The sequence below is a fragment of the Chiloscyllium plagiosum genome, unplaced genomic scaffold, assembly GCF_037043375.1.
Source record: "Chiloscyllium plagiosum isolate Xiang-an unplaced genomic scaffold, Cpla_swu_hap1 HiC_scaffold_3, whole genome shotgun sequence".
Lineage (NCBI taxonomy): Eukaryota > Metazoa > Chordata > Chondrichthyes > Orectolobiformes > Hemiscylliidae > Chiloscyllium > Chiloscyllium plagiosum.
The window spans coordinates 85,410,365-85,432,408 of NW_028270141.1; the positions used below are offsets into that span (position 1 = coordinate 85,410,365).

The window sequence follows — 22,044 nt, forward strand, 5'->3', positions numbered from 1 at the left end:
TAGCAAGTTCCACAGTCTAACCACATACTCGGTAAAGAAGATTCTTCTAAAAATCATTATCCTTTATTACTGACCATCTTTTATAAACGGTCAGTTGTTTTTGTACACCCCACAGGGGAGAAACATCTTCCCCAAGTCAACTATATTAATCCTTTTTATCATTTTAAACTCCTGTATTAGGTCTCAACTTTCATTTTTCTGAAGATTGGCTGGAAGTTCACAAACATCTTGCGTTTTTTCAATCTGGTGGTGAGAAGTGAATGACATGGGGTTTTTATGTGAGCTGGAAAAGTCTGAGAACTTGGGGGAAGCAAAGCAATATCCTTCTTCGTAGCCAATTTGTAAAAAGAAATATTTTACGAGCCTGTCTGTTCTCCAGCGGCCAGACATTTTGACCAAATAAAAGAAAATATTTATTTGTATGGTTTTGACTTTTTGAATGCAATCATTAGCTGCACACCGGTGAAAATTAATGTATTTTAAACTTTTGGCATTAATTCTTTGAGGGCTGCAGTAATATATACGAGTTTGTATTTTTTATTCAGAAGGGGATCAACAGTTGGACTGAGTTGTCAGGAAGTGTGGCTGAGGCTAAGACACTGAACTCACTTAAACAACTAAATGTTGGAATTGGAAGAGATGTTTTGAGTGGATGGAGGTTCCGTCCCCAACACGCCCCCCCGGAAATGAAGCTCAGGCCAGGACCTAGCATATCCTGGCCTTGGCTTGATTTCTGGCTCTTGTGTCACATTCCTGGTGGAGTGGAAAGACTTGCAGGAATCGGGGGCTGCTTTTTCCTATAAACTGTGAACTGTTTATCCGGCCCTTGGTGGTTTCTCTACAAATGTATATCTGGCATTGAAATATGCTCACAGTTTAATCATCTGTATATTTGTCACTGCATTCTGATGATGTAAACTGCGAAATGCCCAAGAAAAGTCTGATCATGCAAACGCTTCTCTCCTCCTGCCTTAGCAGCTGTTCTCTGCCAGTTCTGTTGATTCAAATGAGCCCACATTTGAAGAGATAAGCAACATACAGTACCCTGCCAATCAAAAGTTGCATTGCCAGTAGTGTCATACAGTTTAGACTTAAACTGAAGTTTTGTCCGAACATTCAGGTGAGCGCAAGCGACTCTACGATATGATTTGAACATCAACAGGAAACTTTCTCAATGTCCATGTCAATATTCTTCCTTCAACTGAAACCAAATTAAGTTGGTTTTTGTTTGTAAGTTCTTGTATGTTCTTCACTTACTTTCAAAGCAAGAATGCCCATGCTTCAAAAGTAAATGTACCTGCTGTGAGAGAGCTTGGAAGCCACTATGCTAGTCCTGAATCCCTGGGTGCGATTTCCTGTTTGAACCTCTGTGCTCAGATTTCTACCAGCATTACATTCATCAACTGAAGACTCCAGTAGAATTCTGGGTGACTGTAACAATAGTATAGTTACGTTCCTGATCCTTTCAACTGCACCATCTTCTCCCATCATATCTCTTCTGTTGTCCACTTTGATGAGTCTGTCAGCGCTGGATTCCAGCATAGCCAGAGGATATAGCCAGATCAAACTTTACCAAAACCTTCTCATCCAGACTAGAGATGTCAAAGACCCATTCGAGGGTCTTTTGATTTTGTGAGCATGATCAGCAGAATTAGGATCATCATCTACCTGCAAGTTGCTGGTACACAATTCAGTGTTCTGCTATCGCAGTGGATTTCATTGATACCTATGTGCTATCAGAACACTTGTTCAGCAAACCATTTCAGATGAGCCACAATTTTTTCTAGTTAAATGTATAGAGACCCTTGCCTTTGACCTCTCTATAAAACCACCACACCCAAGAATTTCATTTCCACTTCTACTCAATGTCCCAGCTTGAACTAAACTGTTTGCAACAGCTGAGTTGCTGACTCCCATTAGTGATCTCCTCCTCCTTTCACTAGAATGTTGTGCTCTGTCTCTACTGGGTCCATTTTCTCCTCCCATCCTGGACATTTCATCAGCTTCCATTTTCCCAAAGTTCCACTGCATTCATCACTCCATCACCCGCTTCACTGTTCAACATTGGCACAGTGTGGGGTGAATATCTCAACATTAACATTTTAATCCTCCTAGTTAAGTCCAGACATTCCCAAGCTGCTGCATATGAGTCTAAACAGTTGGTATTTGATTGGGTGCAGGGTGCACTGTCCACTGTGATGAAGTCATCAGGCTTTGAGGAATGAAAACTAGGAGCTGATATGGAACAGACCTGAGGCTAGTGTGTTCCTAACAGTCTAAGTAGTAAACTCTAACTAGTTATAGTAATATAATTATTATATTAATAAATTCATAGTATACTAATAGTATATATGCCAGCGATGTCCACATCCCACAAATTAACTTTACTATATCGATACACTAATTTTAAAGTAATGTACAATACATATATATGTATGTGTATGTGTGTGAATCAGCATGATTCCTTTGGTTATACCGGAAAAGTGGCTATTCCTATCCATTCTATACCACTCCAGTCTTCAATGAACTCCCCACACCCAACATATAACACAGGCCTACCCACATCTGTTTAAACTTCTCCAATATTAAAGCCTCTCAGCTGGAATCTCTGTTCCTTTGGTTCCTTATGTATTCCCCTTCCTTTACCCGATTGGTAGGCATGCCTTGTGCAGCTAAGGCTCAATACTTTGGAATTCCCTCCCTTAACCCTTTTTCCTCTCCATTTCCTTTATTTAAAGACCAGCTCTAAAACTCATCTCTTTCATTAAATTGTTCCCCCAACATCTCTTTTTATTAGGTGTCATTTTTCTTTTAATAATACTTTGTTGATGCAACCTGGGATATTTTTTCTGGAGTAATGATACCATATAAATGTAAGTAGTTATTTTTTTCCAGTGTATTTATGACTTTTTTCCATTATTTTCCAGCCAACAGGCTGAAAGATACGTATCTCATTTATTGACATTATATTTCCAACATTTTGTACAATTTGCTCAGTGCTGCCCTGAAGATTCAACTTCCTGAGATGGGGTTAGGATATGGGTGCCACCAATTGAGGCAAGCTGACATTTGATGACAGAAAACAAATGGATTTTAAAGCAACAGAAGTGTTAAAGAGATTAAACACACGCTGATCAACCAAATGTGGCTTGTAAATCAAAGTTAGTCCAGCAAAGCAGGAATGCCAGTACAAATACCATGATCAGGAAAATGCCTCCTGTCAATTTTGTTTCCTCTCTGTTGTTTTCTTAGGCTTTAACTTCCTTCATACTCCAAACACTTAATCAAACATATGGTAAGCATTTGGTGTTGAGAGCATGAAAAGAAGTTGCTTGTCCCTTTGACTATATGACTGCTCTATAAAACTTGAATAAACTTAAACGGTGTTTTTGCAAGCTATTTGTGAAACTTACTTTCAGCATTTGTACACTAGATGTCATCTGATATCTGTTAGTCCAGTGTGGGAAAGACAAAAACCTAAACTTGCACGCAGTGTTGTTTCTGGTTTTGGCATTCTGTGAGGGAATTTGCTATCCACTGTCAAATATATGTTTTAACTTTTTCAATGTATTTCTTTTTAAAGTGTTTTGGACTCAGTAGAGCAGTTTTGATTTTTCATCCCAATGTGTGTTTGGAGCTCCCTCTGCAATAAGTTGCCTGGTCTTTATGTGACCCTACAGGTGCCATTTAAAGAGGCCAATGTACGTTATAATCAACAAGGTACATGTTTGATATATGTATTTCTCGAAATGTATAATGTGGGGGGGCAGGAGTGCTTCACCCGAGCCATGTTAAAATCAAATGAACCATTATGGTCCATAATACCCTCCACACGTGCTGCTGTGACATCATCACTGCTGCCAGCCTGTCAGAGTTTGACATCTGTGTGCTCTGATATTATTTTCTGCTCCCTGTACCTCTTTCGCTCCTCCGTCTGCTACCTGAAGACTCCTGCTGGCATTGCGTAAAACTGATCTTCAAATCTTCTTTCCTGGCAGCTCCATGTCTGTGTTTATTAGGTGCATACAGTTCACTGGCTTTATGTTGATGAGGACTGATATCCTGTATGCCTTGGGCCTGTCCATTCCGGTATTTGGATTGTTTATCAGCAACATTGCATAGTCACATCTGGGGGGCCACGAATTTCTGTCTCCTGATTCTCCCACATCGTGCAAGTTCCAAAGAGCTCAGGCTTGGATTGAGTTTTTGAAACAATTGGACTTGAACAATTCAGAAACTGTAAGAAGCTAAAATTAGTATAATGTCAAAAACAAAAACAGAAGTTGCTGGAAAAGGTCAGCTCAGCATCTGTGAAGAGAAATCAAAGTTAATGTTTAGGGTCCAGTGACCTTTCCTCAGAACATGAAGCGTTAACTTTGATTTCTCTTCATAGATGCTGCCAGACCTGCTGAACGTTTCCAGCAACTTCTGTTTTTTGTTTATCATTTACAGCATCTGCAGTTCTTTTGATTTTTAATTAGTATAAAGCCAATTGTCCTCCTAGGCGAGAGCAGTACCATTCTGACCAAACTCCCTTCTTCCTGCATTGTCATCTTGCAACTCAGTAGCTTCTTCCTGGAACAATATATTTAAATATTCTGGGAAAAGCACAATGAGCGTGCTAATATCTCCTTATCTGGTATTGCAAATGCAGATGCAACCTGTCAAAATACCATCTCTTGAGACAGAATAAAGCCATCTCGTTATCTCTCTGAGCAAAAAGTAACTGTCAGAATTTCATTTTTATGATTGCTTGTATCTCTAAGTAGCGCAATAAAGTACAGCAAACCTTTCATTAACTGACACCTCTGGGACCAGGAGTGTGCCAGTTGATCAAATATTCCAGATAACCAAGAGGCATGCATAACCACAGAAAACCCTAACCAAACAAAGCTTCAAGACATCAGCATCCCGCAAAAAAAACTATCTAAAAACATCAAACACCTCCTAAAATCAGTGTAAAAACACACAGTAAGTGATAGAAACATAATGTAGGGGTATACTCATCACTGTTATAATTTATGTACAGCTTTAGCACTCGGGCATCGCAGTAGATTGTGATGTTTGAGCTACATAATTTTTGTCAGTTTATCAATAGTGCCAATTGCTAAGGTGCAGGTTAAAGTTTACTGTAATGCTCTCCCACTGAATGACATCGACACCGTGGCAACCATTTGGATGATGAGCTACATTGTTTCCTAACACTTCTTATTCAATGTTCAAACTGTTTTGTTTCTTCATCATTTCTTTGTCATGCATTAGGAATACTTTTAACCAGACTGTCAGCTGTCAGGAATCTTGAGTGTTCACAATCACGTGGCAAACCAGTCATCAGCAAGGTTCGGCCCAGCAAATGAAGTTTTCACCTGTTAGAAATGCTGGAACTTTTAGCTCCGTTCCAATGCTGAATCTCTGATCTCCCAGTCTTTCAGCATGCTGGAAAGCACCGCTGACTTGGACACAAGCACTGCATAAAATTGTATACCATAAATTGTAGCCTGTATGAAACCAGCTTTGCTGTACCTGTTAGCAAAAGCATTTTTGCGGGTTAATGGTATTGGCACCAGTTATAGTGTGGCTGACTTGAAGAAAAATATTTAATTCAGGACCACCATAGAGGCTGTCTCATTTGGAATGCCACAGCTCAGCCTGGGCTGGCACCACCAAATGCTTATATACTTTGGAATAATCCTTACAAATTGTCTCAAGTTAACAGCAATCCAGAGTGTAATAAATGAGAGATATACATGTTACTGCTAAGTTTCATCATGAGGAGAAAACAGAAAGTTAATTGAAATTGATGTTGATATTTCTGTGTTATCGATGGTAATAAAAGTGAGGAAAGTCAAATCAGTGTTTTGTTATTTCAGGTTATGAGTCTGATCGAAAACTCACTCTATGCTTTTCTCAAAAAAAAAGTTACAATCTGGGAGCTTTTCCTTCAGTTGAAGTGAAGTCATCGTAATTATCTGATTCCCCAGTGGCTCAGTAGAATGAATGCTTCTGCAGTCCTGTATTGAATAGTTTACAACTCAGCTAATGCAGCAGATGGCTACAACTGGCATCCCACTGCACGACAGCTGAGAGGAGAAAAATCAGTCAAAGGGCAATATGGTGTGGGAAATAGTTCTATTCAGTGCATGATCATATTTTTTTCAGAATGCTCCCTCCGTGCTTGGCTGCACTGCAAAGCCAGAATGTATTGAGCAATGCAACAATCAGGCCATGCACAACCAAGATTCCCTTTAAGGTGTGTACATATGCAACTGTACAAGAATCTGAGCATACCATCCAGATGAGATGAAAGAAGAAGCACAGAGGGAAGATTGTATCTGAGCAGTTGATTTTTTTTTTAAATCTTGGTCTAGTTATAGAAATTCTGTTATTTTCTATGAAGCTGCAATTTTGGCAGGTTGCACATCCACACAGATGCATTGATTTATTTATAACATAAAGATGCAGCATGGACTATAAAGCTGAGGAGGCCATCGCTACACATACTCCGATGCACTTCTTTGAAATTTCAATTAAAGATGGAAAGAGGGCAACTATATTGAATAAAAATTTATTTTCCAATGCAGGTGGAAGATCTGCGGGTGTGGGGAATGGTGGTGATTGAAAGATGGAAGAGGTTTTCAACTGGACAGCAATTAGACCAAACAATACGAGGATAGCATCTGTGCTGTGGTTCCTCAAGAGGTCATAATTATTTTTTCAGTCAGACCTTACTAGTGTATTTTGAGCAGACTGTCAAATTAGACCAGGAACTTCATTCCTGAAGAAGGACTTTTGCCCAAAACGTTGATTTTCCTGCTCCTCGGATGCTGCCTGACCTGCTGTGCTTTTCCAGCACCGCTCTAATCTAGACTCTGATTTCCAGCATCTGCAGTCCTCACTTTTGCCCAGGATCCTCTGGCAGTTTACCATTCATGATTGGGGGTGAAGAGTAAAAGAAAATCATTCGCTGCTGCTTTCACAGAGTCAGAAAAGAGAAAATTAACAAATCAAACGTTTTGATGATAAGTCCCAACTCGGTGTTAACTCTTTTGTTTATTGATGCAAATAGAATCATAGAGCACGGAATCAGGCCCTTCCGTCCAACCAGTCCGTGCCGAACATAATCTCAACTAACGAATATACTCATTATTATTCTATCAGATTTCCAGCATCTGCAATGCAATACTCTTATGTTTTCAATTGTTTGGACCTTTGGAAAGACCCTGTCACAATTATATTCAAAAATAACTGAATTCTCTTCAATCTGTGATTGCGAGTGTCTCCTATTTTCCTGTTTTTCCTCGGGGATTATTTTGTTTAAACTGTACACACGGCTCTCTAATGAGTTGTGACAATGGGCATATGCTTGTTTTGGCATCATTATGTTAATGTTGTGCAAAGAGGTGCTTGCACCTGGGACTGAATCTTATCAGAAAATGGTTCAGTGTCATTTGTGGCACACATCATGGAGGGTTCCTCAATGCGAGCCCAAGCAACTTCTCTCAATCTGTCTTCCCAAGCACACCCCATTACCTATGCATCCCTATATCACTCTGCTCATCATATCCTCCTACCTACTGCAAGCTGTGATTACTGGCCGAGGTCAGGACCTCCCAGGATTCGTAGCAATGGTGCCATCTTTAACACCCAACTGTGCATCTCGTCAAGTCTGAGGCTGTCCTGCGTAGTTCATTTTATTTGGCCCAGACATATCAGATAGCGGAATATTGGCATCTCAATTTGCTGACAGGGACCTGGAGGGCACTTCTGCAAGGGAGATACATGCAGTTGCTGCTTGTCGAAATGACCTGAGATGTCCTAACTGTTGGAGGGCCAGAAGAGCAAATGGCAAGCAATTAGATAACTGCTCTGACTTTCATTTCAATTATCACCATCTAATTTCACTGCAGTGGATGGAGAAAGGAAAACTGCATATCAGTGAGGCAAATTATGGAACAATGAGTGGGTTAATGCATACTAATGTGTACATAAAAGTCCACTCACTACTCATGAGCAAAAATCTCATGTGGCCATTCAACACTTCTTTAGAAAACAGGATGTTTTGATCTCAACAGTGGGAAGCTTCTCACTACCCATCGTCTGTGATTTCTCAGCTTTCTTCCCAATGCCCACGTCACTCAGTGGCTGGGAAGATTCTGGCTTTGGTCACTGACTTCAAACATCATAGAGAGGGAGAAAAACCATAAAACTTTCTTGTGATCTCTGAACTACACTGGGTATTTCCCTAAATTACTTTATTGAGGACAGAAGCTATGGTGATATCCTTTATAAACAGACCTGTAACACAACAAGGACATTTTCAAAGTTATTTTTGCTCAACATCATCAAACAGCAATAAAAATGTTACAATTGCAATTAAAACCTGTGTATGGGACTGGCTGATTTGAACACTTAATTAGTTAGAGGTTTTCTTATCACATTCTGTTTGTCGACATAGTTTTATATTTACCTGGATACACATACAATCATGCAATATTGTGCAATTATTTGCCTCATTCACTGGCAGCTTTGTAGTTTAGATTCATACCACTGTGGGGAGCTATAATAATACACAGTTGAACCTTGTTTCTATAAAATTGCAATGCAGGAGTCCAGTTATTAGGTTCAGTATCTGCTGCACATATGCTGCACAACTGGAGAGTGGCGAGAATATATTTTAGAAAAAGTACACAATCACAGTTGTTAATAGGATTCTCCTGGGACTAATTGCCACGGATTAGATATTGGCAATAATTTAGTATGTTTCTCCTGCTCTTATAAAAAGCCTCTATGGCATGATAATGTGTAGTTGTTATAGGTGAGGTTTCTGAAATTATTGTTTAGCTTTTGGACTGATGAAGAATTACCACAATACAATGGCAAATGCCAAAACCTCTAATATATTAAAAGACATGTGTGAATATAATTTATTCCCATCAGAAGTTGAAAGCACTGCATCCTTGTGACTTGTTTGTTTAGCTGTGCTTCCTGTATGCCTTTTACAGAGCATTCTTCATGTTGAAGGGAGCCAGGTCCACATGGAGAAAGTACATTGAAGATAAGAAGATAATAGACATGAGAGGCATAAATTGTAAAAAGAGGCAAGCGAAACTGGAGCTCATTTCTTTAGTGCAAATAACTTGGAGCGGAGATCTAATACAGGAGCTCAAAATTCAGAGGTGTATGATTTTACAAACTGAATTGAGAAAATATTTCCTCTGGCCAGTGTTAGTAACATTTTATTAAAAATATACACTTAACATAATCCCCAAAAGAACGACGAGAGAGGTTAGCATGTTTCTTTCATACAAAGAATTGGCAGGGCATTTATTCTCTGTCCTATCAGAAGCAGAATCCAAATAGCTTTTAAATGGGAAATGGACAAGTGATTGAGAATACATATTTAAAAGGTAATGAGGAAGAGCAGTACTATGAAACCAAGTAAATAAAATACATAGCTATTCTAGTTTAACACAGCTAGGAAGAACCAAATGGCTTCCATCAATCATCTAACATTCTGTGATTCTAAGAATTCCAAAACATAGGATTGGACCATGATTCATCTCCATTTCAACACTAACCATCCAGATAAAAAAAACTGATGTTTCAAAAAGTAACATGCAGCATCTATCTTTTATGATCAACAACATATCTTGGAACAAAACTGAAATGAACTTCCATTAGCAAAACATTTCTGCTTCACACCAACCACCATTAAGGGTTTTGAGTAACAATGCCAATTTAATGTTGTTCTAAAGCAAATAATAGCAGCTTTGTGATGACAAAGAATTAGGAAAAGACTGCACCAAACATGTTTCACTTCCCACCATGTCGATGGCAAAGTGCACAAGGTTTCATCATTCAGACTGGATTCAAATGCCATTCAATCAGTAATTTAGTGTCACGAGCCCCAACAATTAGATGGAATTGGCTTGCCTACATGATGATGTTAACTGCAATTCAAGGTTTATCATGGGACAGTAATGTTTCTGGCTTTGTTCAGATTCATGTCTGCCAGCAACAAAATGAGGTCATGTTGATTTTAACCACCAGGCCTTCTTATTATAAAATTCTGTTCGTTGAGCTCGGAGCAGCAGGCAATGGTTTTTTGTGGTTGCCAGTCTCTGCTAATCCTGGCATTTCCTGGTCCTCCTGCAACACTTAATGAAGTGAGAGAGTGCCCTGCTTCCAGAGGTCTTGAAGCTCTAATGGGGAAGCCAGACCAATGAAAGCGAGCCATAAGCATTCTTAATGAGGCCAAGAGAGAAGGTATAGACCAGTCAGCCTCTCATGCCTGTGCCAATGAGATTGTGTCCAATATGTACCTCAACTTCAGTATCTGCTTTTCCTCCATATCAGCTAATACAGTGGAACAATCACAGTCTAGTGAATTGTTGTTCTGGGTTTCTGCTCCAATTGAAATAGTTTCTCTGAAACTAACCTCACAAGTTAAGCACCTCAGTTATCTGGTGGGTCATCACTCCTGTGCCTGACACACAGGAAGGAAAGATGGACAACAAATGCCAGCCTTACCAGTTACACCTGTATCCCAAGGATGACTGAGAAAAATTATGCCTTTAGTTGATGTGAATATTGCCCTTATAAAATACCAGACTTGTTCATTTAGTGTCTGCTGATGTTTTATCAGGTACAGTTTACCTTTAGCCCAATGTATTCCTCATATTAACATTTTAGCCATTTTCCCATTCTCTTTGCCATGTATTTTGTATGTGTTTCATGCATTAAAAGTAATAGAGGGTGGAAATAATGTTGGCAGAGTATATATGATGGTACATTATAGATATTTTGATTTCAATACTATATTACAGATGTTTTGCTTCAAGTTAACTTTTAGTTGTTTTTATTTGTGTGAATTGTGCTTTTAATGAAGAAATTTCACTGACGTACTCTGCTTCACCACCTAAAATAAGCAAAAATGATAAGAACATGTCCAACCTCTCCTCATGGGAACCCCCCACCATTCTAGCTATTAGTCTAGTAAACTTGCTCTGAACTGCTTCCAACAAATTTACTTCCTTCCTTAAGTAAGAAAACCAATAGAGTCATAGAGATGTACAGCACGGATACAGACCCTTTGGTCCAACTCATTCATGCTGACTAGATTTTCTAAATTAATCTACTCCCATTTGCCAGCAATTTGCCCATCTCTCTGTGAAGCCTTCCTTTTCATATACCCATCCAGATGTCTTTTAAATGTTGTAATTGTGCCAGCCTCCACCAGTTCCTCTGGCAACATTTCTCTAGATTTATTCTCATTAATGCCCTGTGTGCCTGAAGCATAACTCTACGACTTTGGTATTCAGTTTTCCCTACAGAATGGATCTTTCAAAGTTTACAGAACTTCTCTGCATGAGTTAAAGATAATTGAAGAAAATATTTCACATTTATTAAACAATGATTTAACTATTTTCTTAATCATCTCTCAGGCCTAAATTTTGCTCTCTGTAGGTTGAAGCCAAAGCATTTGATTTAGCCACAAATGGTGTAGCTGGAGGTGCATACTTTAAGTTAATCCACATTTACGATAATTATTGTAGCCATCTGAGATGCTGTCAAACACTTTGTGATCATGAGCTGTAAGGAAAAGAGTGCCAATAAAAAGCAGTCTGGGATCTTCCAAGTGATATCAGTACATAAAAGACACCAATCTTGCAAAACTGTGCAGTTCTGAGCTTCAGTGCTAAGTTAAAAGACCTTATAGTGACCTGTGGTCACCATGCAATGATTGAATTCAGCATCAATAGACTCAGAAGCTGAAGTTGACAAGGTTTCAGACTTAGACTTTTGACAGTAATCTCACGCATCTTGCTGTAATATGCTTATTAATTTCAGTGTATACAGATGGCTGTTTGGGTGGCACATGCCACCCTTCCAGTGGTGACACAACACCTTCAGAAATGTAGGGAGCAATAGAGATTTTTTTTTTTAATTGCTTGCTGTGGTCTTGCTACTTTTTGTTACACCTCAGAGCATTATGTACTCAGGCCCAAAAAGATGACCTATCTACCCCATAACTCCATTTGGTCAAAATGTTGTTTGGTCTGAGAAAATCAGTGAGCAGGTATCAGGAGAGAGCACCTTTGGGAAAGTCGTGTGTTTTGTTCTTTCAGAAATGATGTAAATGGGAAAGGAAAATGTATATATCCTAATACTTCAATTTTACTGTCTGACTAGTTTAAACATTTTCATGGAACTCATTATCGGAACCATATTAAATAATTGGAGAATGTTTAGTTTGAAGACTGGCCAGCTGAGCTCACTTATACAAACGTTCCAGAAGAAATGAAAAACCACTGTCTGTGACACATCAGGAGTCTAAATCATAACCAAGTGTAGCCGATTATCTCCAGAATTCCAAACAGCATTCCCAGCCAAAGGATAGAACATCTATTTTCAGTTTTCATCATTATCATAAGAGTGATAGAGGTCTAGAGCACAGAGGCCCTTCAGCCCATCATGTCTGCACCAGTCAAAATCAACCACCTAACTATTCTGATCTCATTTTCTAATACCTGGCCCTATAGCCTTATAGGGCATCTCTTCCACTTCCCGCTCCTCCGCCCTTGGACCCCGCCCCTCCAACCGCCACCAGGATAGAACCCCACTGGTCCTCACCTACCACCCCACCAATCTCCATGTACAGCGCATCATCCGCCGTCATTTCCGCTACCTCCAAACGGACCCCACCACCAAGGATATATTTCCCTCCCCTCTCCTATCAGCATTCCGTAAAGACCACTCCCTCCGTGACTCCCTCGTCAGATCCACACCCCCCACCAACCCAACCTCCACTCCCGGCACCTTCCCCTGCAACCGCAGGAGGTGCAAGACTTGCGCCAACACCTCCCCCCTCACCTCCCTCCAAGGCCCCAAAGGAAACTTCCATATCCGCCACAGATTCACCTGCACCTCCACACATATCATCTATTGCATCCTCTGCACCCGATGTGGCCTCCTCTATATTGGGGAGACAGGCCGGCTACTTGCGGAGCGTTTCAGAGAACACCTCTGGGACACCCGGACCAACCAACCCAACCACCCTGTAGCTCAACATTTCAATTCCCCCTCCCACTCCACCAAGGATATGCAGGTCTTTGGACTCCTCCATCGTCAGACCACAACAAAACGACGGTTGGAGGAAGAACGCCTCATCTTCCGGCTAGGAACCCTCCAACCACAAGGGATGAACTCGGATTTCACCAGTTTCCTCATTTCCCCTCCCCCCACCCTGTCTCAGTCAAATCCATCAAATTCAGCACCGCCTTCCTAACCTGAGATCTTCTTCCCGACCTCTCCGCCCCCACCCCAGTCTGACCTATCACCCTCACTTTGACCTCTTTCCACCTATCGCATTTCCGACGCCCCTCCCCCAAGTCCCTCCTCCCTACCTTTTATCTTAGCCTGCTGGACAAACTTTCCCCATTCCTGAAGAAGGGCTTATGCCCGAAACGTCGATTCTCCTGTTCCCTGGATGCTGCCTGACCTGCTGCGCTTCTCCAGCAACACATTTCCACCTATAGCCTTATATACTTGAGATCGCAAGTGTACATCCAAGTACTTCTTAAATAGAGTCATACAGCATAGAAGCAGACCCTTTGGTCCAACCAGTCCATGCCAACCATAATTCCAAACTAAACTGTTTCCACCTGCAGGAATGTCTTGTAAATGTTGTATCTATACCCTCATCCAGCATTTCCTCTGGAAGTTAATTGCACACACGAACCATTGTGTAAAAAAAAATTGCCCCTCATGTCTTTTTTAGGTCTTTCTCCTCTCAAAAATATGTTCCCTAGTCTTGAAATACCCCACCCTAGGGAAAAGACATTTAGAATGTCTTTTCTATTATAGTAAACTCTTATCTATACTCCCCTGTATTTTATAAACCTCTGTGAGGTCACCTCTCAACCTCCTATGCTCCAGTGAAAATGTCCTAGCCTCCGCTTATAAATTAAAACCTCCATTACCGACAATATCATAGTAAACCTTTTCTGAACCCTCTCCAGCTTATTAATATCCTTCCTATAACAGGGAGACTAGCATTGGACACAGAAGAGACTCCAGAAGAGACCTCACCAACATCCTGTACAACCTCAACATAATGTCCTAATTCCTATACTCAAAGTTTTGAGAAATGAAGGCAAGCATGCTAAATGCCTTCTTAACCACCCTCACATTTCTCCAAATTAAACTCCAATTGCCACTTCTCAATTAAATGACCTAATTAATGACTCATAGGGTTGTACAGCAGGGAGACAGACCCTTCAGTCCAACTTGTCCATGCCGACCAGATATCTTAAATTAATCTCGTCCTATTTGCCAGCATTAGGTTCATATTCCTCTGAACCCTTCCCATTTATGTACCCATCCAGATGTTTTTAAATATAATTTTACCAGCCTCCTCCACTCCACTGACAATTCATTCCATACATGCAGCACTCTCCGTATGAAAAGGTTGCCCCTTCAATCCCTTGTAAATCTTTCCCTTCTTACATTAAACCTATGCCGTCTAGTTGTGGACTCCTTACGCTTGGAAAAAGGACATTGGCTTTTCACCCTATCCGACGTTCTTGTATTTTATAAATCTCTATAAAGCCACCCCTTCCTTAGCCCATGAGGGCTCCTGCCTCTTACCACTCTTGTCGGCAGTGAGTTTCAGATTTCCACACCCTCCAGGTAAAAAGTTATTTCCTCACAACCCTTTCAAGCATCCTGCCCCTTAGCTTAAATCTTTGACCCTTGGTCATTGATCCATCCATCAAGGTGAAGCATTTCTTCTTGTCTATGTGCCTTATTATTGCTATACATGTCAATCATATCCCCTCTCAGTCTTCTCTTCTACAAGGAAAAGAGTCAGTCCAATCTCTCTTCATACACCGCCCAGCAATCCTTACAATACTGCATTGATGGGTAAAAAGCGCCAGCATTAACTAGTTGGGCCAAATAGCCTGTTTCAGTTTTTCTATATCTGCATATTTTGAATTAACAAGTTATTCACTTTTGTCCATATGCTAAATGTTTCAAAGTTGTAGTTCATAGTCACAGAGCCTTAGTTTTAAGATTACCTTGAACACACTGTTGAAAATTAGTGAAAGGATTAAACTTTGCCTTTTGCATTCCTGCATTAAGTTGTTATTGGTGTGCTGTAACTAATAGAGAATCTTGACCTAGAATTTACAACACCAAACCAGCTCATTTCATCCAGGTCATTCATGCAGGCATCTAAGATCCACATAATCCTTATCCCAGTCCACTTCATGAAAACCTGTCAGTCTTACATTTTGATCTCTGGTGTAGAAGCAAAATAACTTTCAAAAATTCTGCAAGAGAAGATAGATAAATAGTCCCTTTAAGCGCTGCCTAAATGGGAGAGAGTTAGTATGAAAGCCACCTGAGGTTCTTCTGTTTTACTTAGCGGGATAAGAGAACTGGAAATCCAGCCAAGGTAGTGTAGACTTTGTGCTGCCTCAAAGAACTGGGGTGTGAATGAACAGAGAACAGGAATATACCATTGCAGATGTTGGTGCCATAACCTCTATAATCACTGCCAATTATTTTCCATATAGTTGCTGCTAGGTTAACAAAACATAAGCAGCCTTAGAACTAATTTTTTTTCCACTTAGCAATCTTTCTTCACAAAACCACTTCTTGTGGAAGATTATCTTCACTCCGAAGATGTATCAACCTAATGAACACTTCTGCACAGAAATATTCATCTGCATATACTGGTAGATAATTAATGAATAGTGCCTGAATCTTAACTTTACAAAGAGACTTCACAATATTCTGTAAAATGAGTCATCATCCAATATTAAATATGTAAGCTTTAGGCAGAATGCCCATCTTTATTATGTTACAAAATTAAATAGTATATCAAAGACACTAACATTAAAAATAGGCTGACAGATGTAGCAATTAGGTAAATTGCTGATTAATATGCTTTGAAATTCATTGCAAGACATGGTATCAAACATTGTCAGACATTTGTCTGTTTCTTTTTTATCAATACAGAAGACTCTGGAATATATTTTCCATCAGTGAAAAAAGATCCAGGGAAATACCTACTGCGTTGTTCTGAATCAGTGAAAGATTGGCTGAGGAAACTGAAGAATGCTGGGAAAGTGCTGCTGTTAATTACCAGCTCCCATAGTGACTACTGCCGACTGCTCTGTGAACACATTCTCGGGTGAGTGCAAAAGCACAACAAGTATGTTAAACAAAGATAACATTAAATAAAGGTTAGAAGGAAACAGATGATGGCTACTAATTAATAAATTGATGTCCAGAAATGTGAAGGGCAAAGGCTGGGACTGGACAGGGAACTGATAAAAACCAAAGAACTGCAGATACTGGAAATCAAAAACAAAAATACAAGCTGCTGGTCTGGCAACATCAGTAGAGAGAAAGCAGAGTCAACATTTTTGGGTCCGGTGACCCCTTGAGAACTGATTGTAGCGAGGTATATATCCTGAAGACAGAGGTGGGAGGAGGGCAGGAACAAACAAAAGGTAGACATGGAGCCCAGAGAGAAAGAACAACAGTTGGGCAGACAAAGCAATGGGTAAAGATCGGTCTGGGAGAATCAATAGCTGCTAATGGAGACTAATAATAGCTGGCAATGGATTGTTTGTGGTGGTAGCCCATGTGATGACAAAGCCTGGTATGTTGGGGGTTAGGGTTAGGACATGGGGAAATGTGCTCAGGCCCCAACATTATTAAACTTGATTTTGACTCCTGAAAGCTGCCGGGTCAGCATGAGGACAGTCGCATGTCATTCTTCTAGCTTGTGCTGAGCTTCGCTGAAACACTACAGCAAGCCCAAGGCACAGATGTTAGCCAGGGAACACAATGGTATATTGAAGTAGCAGGCGACCAGAAGCTTAGCATCATTTTTGCAGACAGAATGTAGGAGTTCTGCAAAGCAGTCAATCAGTCTATGTTTCGTCTTCCCAATGCAGAGGGTACCACATTGTGAAGAGCAAATACAATAGACTAGGTTAAGTAAAGTGCAGGTAAATCACTGCTTCATCTGGATGGTGTACCTGGGGCCTTGGATAGTGTGGAGGGAGGAATTGAACAGGCAGGTATTACACAGTCTGTGATTGCAAGAGAAGGTGTGAGGAGGTGTTGGGAAGTGGACCAAGATGTCCTGCAGAGAGCGTACCTTGTGTAATGCTGACAAGGGAGGAGAGGGGAATTTGAATCTAGTGGTGGCATCCTGCTGAAGGTGGCAGAAGTGATGGCTTATGATCCTTTGAATGTGTATATTGGTGGGGTGGCAAGTTAGGACTAGGGGTCCCTATCTCTGTTGTGGGAAAGAAGAGAGGGAGTGAGGGTTGATGTATGGGAGGTGGTATGGTCTTGACTGAAGGCCTTGTTAACCATGGTGGTCGTGAATTCTTGGTTGAGGAAAAAAGTGGAAATTTCAGAGGCCCCACTGTAGAAGCTGACATCATTGGAACCGATGTGACAGAGACGAAGGAGCTGGGAGAACAGGATATAGTCTTTACAGGAAGCAGAGTGTGAGGATACATAGTCAAGGTAACTGCGATTTGGTGAATTTGTAGTGGATATAGGTGGCCAACCTAGACAAAGACCTCTTAGACTGGTATAGTCATTAATGGTCTGTCCATATAAGTCAAAGGCACAATCTTACAGAGGTCTTTGTAATGTGGGATATGTGGCAAAACAAGGAGGCACGACCTAGCTTGATAATAGCAACAAATCTCATCATTTTTAATGCTTTTCAGAACAGGCATGGGCAAGCAGCAAGGCAAGTTTTTCATTAGAGAGTGGCAAGTTGCCAATGGATAGTTGTTATAGCTTGTTAAATGGCTTGTCAAAAGTACAATCCACCTCATTAATGTTCAGCTTGCCATCTTACCAAAGTTGCCAAACAAGTTAGATGTCAGGAAAACTTGACAAGGAAACCAGTGCGAGCACATGGCAGATTTAGCTCACTGCTCATTTGAAGTGACCTCCATGTTGGAAACTAAGCACTGAAGTCTCAGGGTACACTCAGTGGGCGTTGTTCACATGCACCCCACATCTATGGACATTGGCATCTGACATGTGTCAGTTGCTATAAATCCACATTCCACTTTTCTGATTCATTGAGAGGACACATCTGCACTTCAATGCTGCATCTTGGGCTGCTCCAAAAACTATCATTGCAGTGCTGCTACAAAGACAGTGCATGCTCAGGGCCATGCACCCGGCTCATGGACTGGACCAGGCTGTAGCTCTGGGCTCTTCGCTCATTGTCATGGTGCTCACTCACTCTGAGCCTCCTAGATGCTCAATGCAACTCTATCTTGTATTATCATGACGAAGTTTCCTGAAGAAGGGCTCATGCCCGAAACGTCGATTCTCCTGCTCCTTGGATGCTGCCTGACCTGCTGCGCTTTTCCAGCAACACATTTTCAGCTCTGATCTCCAGTATCTGCAGTCCTCACTTTCTCCTTGTATTATCATGCCCTGTCTTTGTGCATTTTGCACCCTTCAGCAAGAGATATTACTGTTGCTGTGCCATTGTCTGCAGACACAATAGAAGGCAGTTTATCATAGTTGTCAGCAGATCTCAGTGAAGTCAAATGGGATAGCCTTCCCTAAGGCATCCCAGCATAGTAAGTCATGGGTCACCTCCGATACCAATCCAGGGGCTTGAAAGCAAACAGTTGGCCACTTGGAACAATCAGAGTCAGTCCATAAATAGAGGGCGTAGGTTTAAGGTGTGATGGAAAAGATTAAAAGATACTTAAACGGCAACTTTTCCACGCAGAAGGTGGTGCATGTATGGAATGAGCTGTCAGATGAAATAGTGGAGACTGGTGTAATATCAACATCGAAAAGGCATTTGGATGCATATCTGAATAGGAAAGGTTTAGAAGGATATGGGCCAAATGCTGGTAAATGGGACTACATTAATCTAGGATATCTGGTTGGCATGGATAAGTTGGACCGAAGGGTCTGTTTCCATGCTGTACATCTCTTTGACTCTTTTCATAAGGGGTGACAAGCAAGTGATGGACAGCAGACCCATGTGTCTTGACAATTTCTGCTCTGTTAACCGTTAGGGTTGACTATTTAAACAATAAGGCAGGTTTCGTAACATAAAGTTCGCTAGGCCTTGTCATGAAAAACACTCCCAAAAGAAAAAGCGAGATTCTGCCTTATGGTCTTAGTTTCTATAAAATCAGTTATTTAGAATCTGTTATATTTTTGTGTAATATTGAAAGTGCTCTCAATTTTATATCCAAACAGAATCTAATTGTTTTTTTAAATAAAGGTCACATCTGTATTTCTATGGAAGCTTGCTAGATTGTGTCTCCTCATCACTGTGAGACAGTTTCAGATTGTATGTAGAAGGTAATTTTTGAGTTTCAGCGATTATATGGGACATGTTAATTTGAGAGTGGCCTGAGTTTTGCTCAGGAACTCTATAGTGCTGGGGAAACAAACCTCCGATTTTTTTAAAGAACATTCAGCTGATCTAAAACTTTTCTATACGTACTCAACTTATCCATCCTCCTGATTATTTGTCAGCATTTGTGTCAGGCAAGTCATGTTGTTGCACAACTTACTAACCTGCATGAAACTTTCAGTCCAAATTCAACTTGTTATTGACATTAAATTTGATTTTTTCACACATCTGCAGAATTTCCATACCATTAAAATATGTCTAGAATTGGGACACTTGATTGTTGACCCATTCTGAATAACCACCACTGTTTCCCAACCTCTTATTATTGCCAACAGTGGAATTTTCACTGTAAGCATTTGACTTCTCAATCCTTCCAAATTTTCTTTTAAAAAAAACATGATAATTGGCAGAGTGATCTTGGGAACCACAAATGATATAAGTATTGCCAGAAAAAAGATTCTGAACTTCTGTAAACTATGCTTTAGCCTTGATGATGTCAATGACAGTATCCCTGTTCGCAAAAATATGTTGTAACCTTCATCCTTCTCACATGACATTCATTAGCAGTGATTAGTGAAAACAGTGAACCAACTCTATGGTCAAAAATATTTGTACTGGGGCTTTCTGTTATTCTGTCACACTTTTTGATCTGATTCCAAATGTCATTTTTTCAAGGAAACACATTTGATGTAAAATTTCAAAAATAATGCTTTTGAACAGTAGCATGGCTTCCATCTGGATCTCATCCTTGAAACTGTCTCTCAAATCTTTGGAACTAAATGACACGATATGTTAAAATATTCTTTCAAAGCTAGATCAGGTTTGAATGCAGCACATTAGGTGAAAAAAATCTGAAGTCAAAATATTTTATGAAATGTGATGCTTCAGCAAGTAGCAGTTTACAGCATTAATTTGGGCATTAATTGCTATTCAAATAAAGTTGGAAACACTCATGTCACTCCATTGCCAAAGCAATGCTGTGAGAGCAATGTTAAGAAAACTCCGGGTGCTCCGGTTTCCACCCATAATCCAAAGATGTGCAGGCCCGTAGAGTTAGGTGCAGAGGTAAATATAGGGTAGTGGAATGGATCTGGGTGGGTTACTCTTTGGAGTGTCAGTGTGGACTCGTTCAGGCCGAAGGGCCTGTTTCCATACCGTAGGGAATCTAATCTTAAAAAAAGACACTACAGAGAAAAGATGCCTAACTTGCCATCTGACTACAGCATCTGTTACTGAAACCTGTTCAATAGTCCCATTTTTTATCATTAGTCAGTTTTCTTGGATTTTCAGTTAAAGTAGTGTTTCTTGTCCAAGTCATGTTTTTATTGTATCATGCTTGCATTTTAGCTAATCCCATATTTCGATCTACCATTTAATCTCTGCTGTTGGTGTGTTTTGTTTGTTGACATTTTATGCTCCACCATTAAGAACTGCATGATAGTATAGGGATATCCATTGTTCCATTAATTTTAACTTTTAGTTTTTACCAGAATGTCTTTAGTCTTGCATACTCTGTTTAACCTTTCAAAAGAAACTGAAGCAACTCTAATACTACTTTTGATGATTTGGAGATGCCGGTATTGGACTGGGGTGAACAAAGTTAAAAATCACACAACAGCAGGTTATAGTCCAACAGGTTTAATTGGAAGCACACTAGCTTTCGGAGCGACGCTCCTTCATCAGGTGATAGTGGAGGGCTCAATCGTAACACAGAATTTATAGCAAAAATTTACAGTGTGATGTAACTGAAATTATACATTGAAAAATTGATTGTCTGTTAAGCCTTTCATCTGTTAGAATACAGTGATAGTTTCACATCTTTCATGTGTAAATCACAAAACCTTTTTTTAAAAGTTGCATTCTCAGGTTAGCTGTTAACAATGGTGATGGCTAGACAATATGTTGAAGGTGTCGAAGCTAGACATATTGTCTAGCCATCACCTTTGTTAACAGCTAACCCGAGAATGCAACTTTTAAAAAAAGGTTTTGTGATTTACACATGAAAGAAGTGAAACTATCACTATATACTAACAGATGAAAGGCTTAACATACAATCAATTTTTCAATGTATAATTTCAGTTACATCACACTGTAAAGTTTTGCTATAAATTCTGTGTTAGGATTGAGCCCTCCACTATCACCTGATGAAGGAGCGTCGCTCCGAAAGCTAGTGTGCTTCCAGTTAAACCTGTTGGACTATAACCTGGTGATGTGTGATTTTTAACTTCTTTTGATGTCTTCTTCTCAACTCAAATTCTCCGACACTAACCTAACAGTGTATGCAAACATTTTCACCTGTTCAACTGCGTAGACTCAGACTGTATTGTGTACATTTTCCAGATTCTTTCCAAATAATATAGCCTTTGTTTTTGTTTCACGGAACGCAAAGCCCTTTTCTGTACTGCCATCTGTTTTATTGAATCCCTATCTCCTGTTCCTCCAGCCTCACATTCTGTTAGTGTGAAGAATTTATTTGTCACTCAGTTTGAGACCATCAGATCAGCTGTGTGCTACGTCCCTCCTCTCTACTAGCCCACTTGGTTATGCTCCCTCTTATGATCCCCATTGCCCAAGAAATAAGCTCATATCTTTGTCTAATTTCTTTG

At 40.2% G+C, this 22,044-nt stretch overlaps 1 protein-coding gene and 1 long non-coding RNA gene across 8 annotated transcripts in view; both read left to right on the forward strand.

Annotated features, from left to right (window-relative positions):
* The window catches only part of nt5dc1 (5'-nucleotidase domain containing 1), a 568,470-nt gene that overhangs the window by 383,331 nt on the left and 163,095 nt on the right, over positions 1 to 22,044 (forward strand). For all 7 annotated transcript variants that reach the window (XR_015753733.1, XR_015753734.1, XR_015753737.1 and 4 more), the window contains exon 7: positions 16,027 to 16,201. Coding sequence is in view for 4 of the 7 variants with exons in the window: in XM_087981159.1 (XP_087837285.1) it covers positions 16,027 to 16,201 (175 nt within the window). In the remaining 3 variants the exon portion in view is untranslated. The remainder of the gene's footprint in view (positions 1 to 16,026; positions 16,202 to 22,044) is intronic.
* Positions 1,202 to 5,308, forward strand: LOC148150616 (uncharacterized). The gene is made up of 3 exons (XR_015751860.1): positions 1,202 to 1,230; positions 3,584 to 3,720; positions 5,263 to 5,308. It is a non-coding gene; the product is annotated as an uncharacterized LOC148150616 (long non-coding RNA).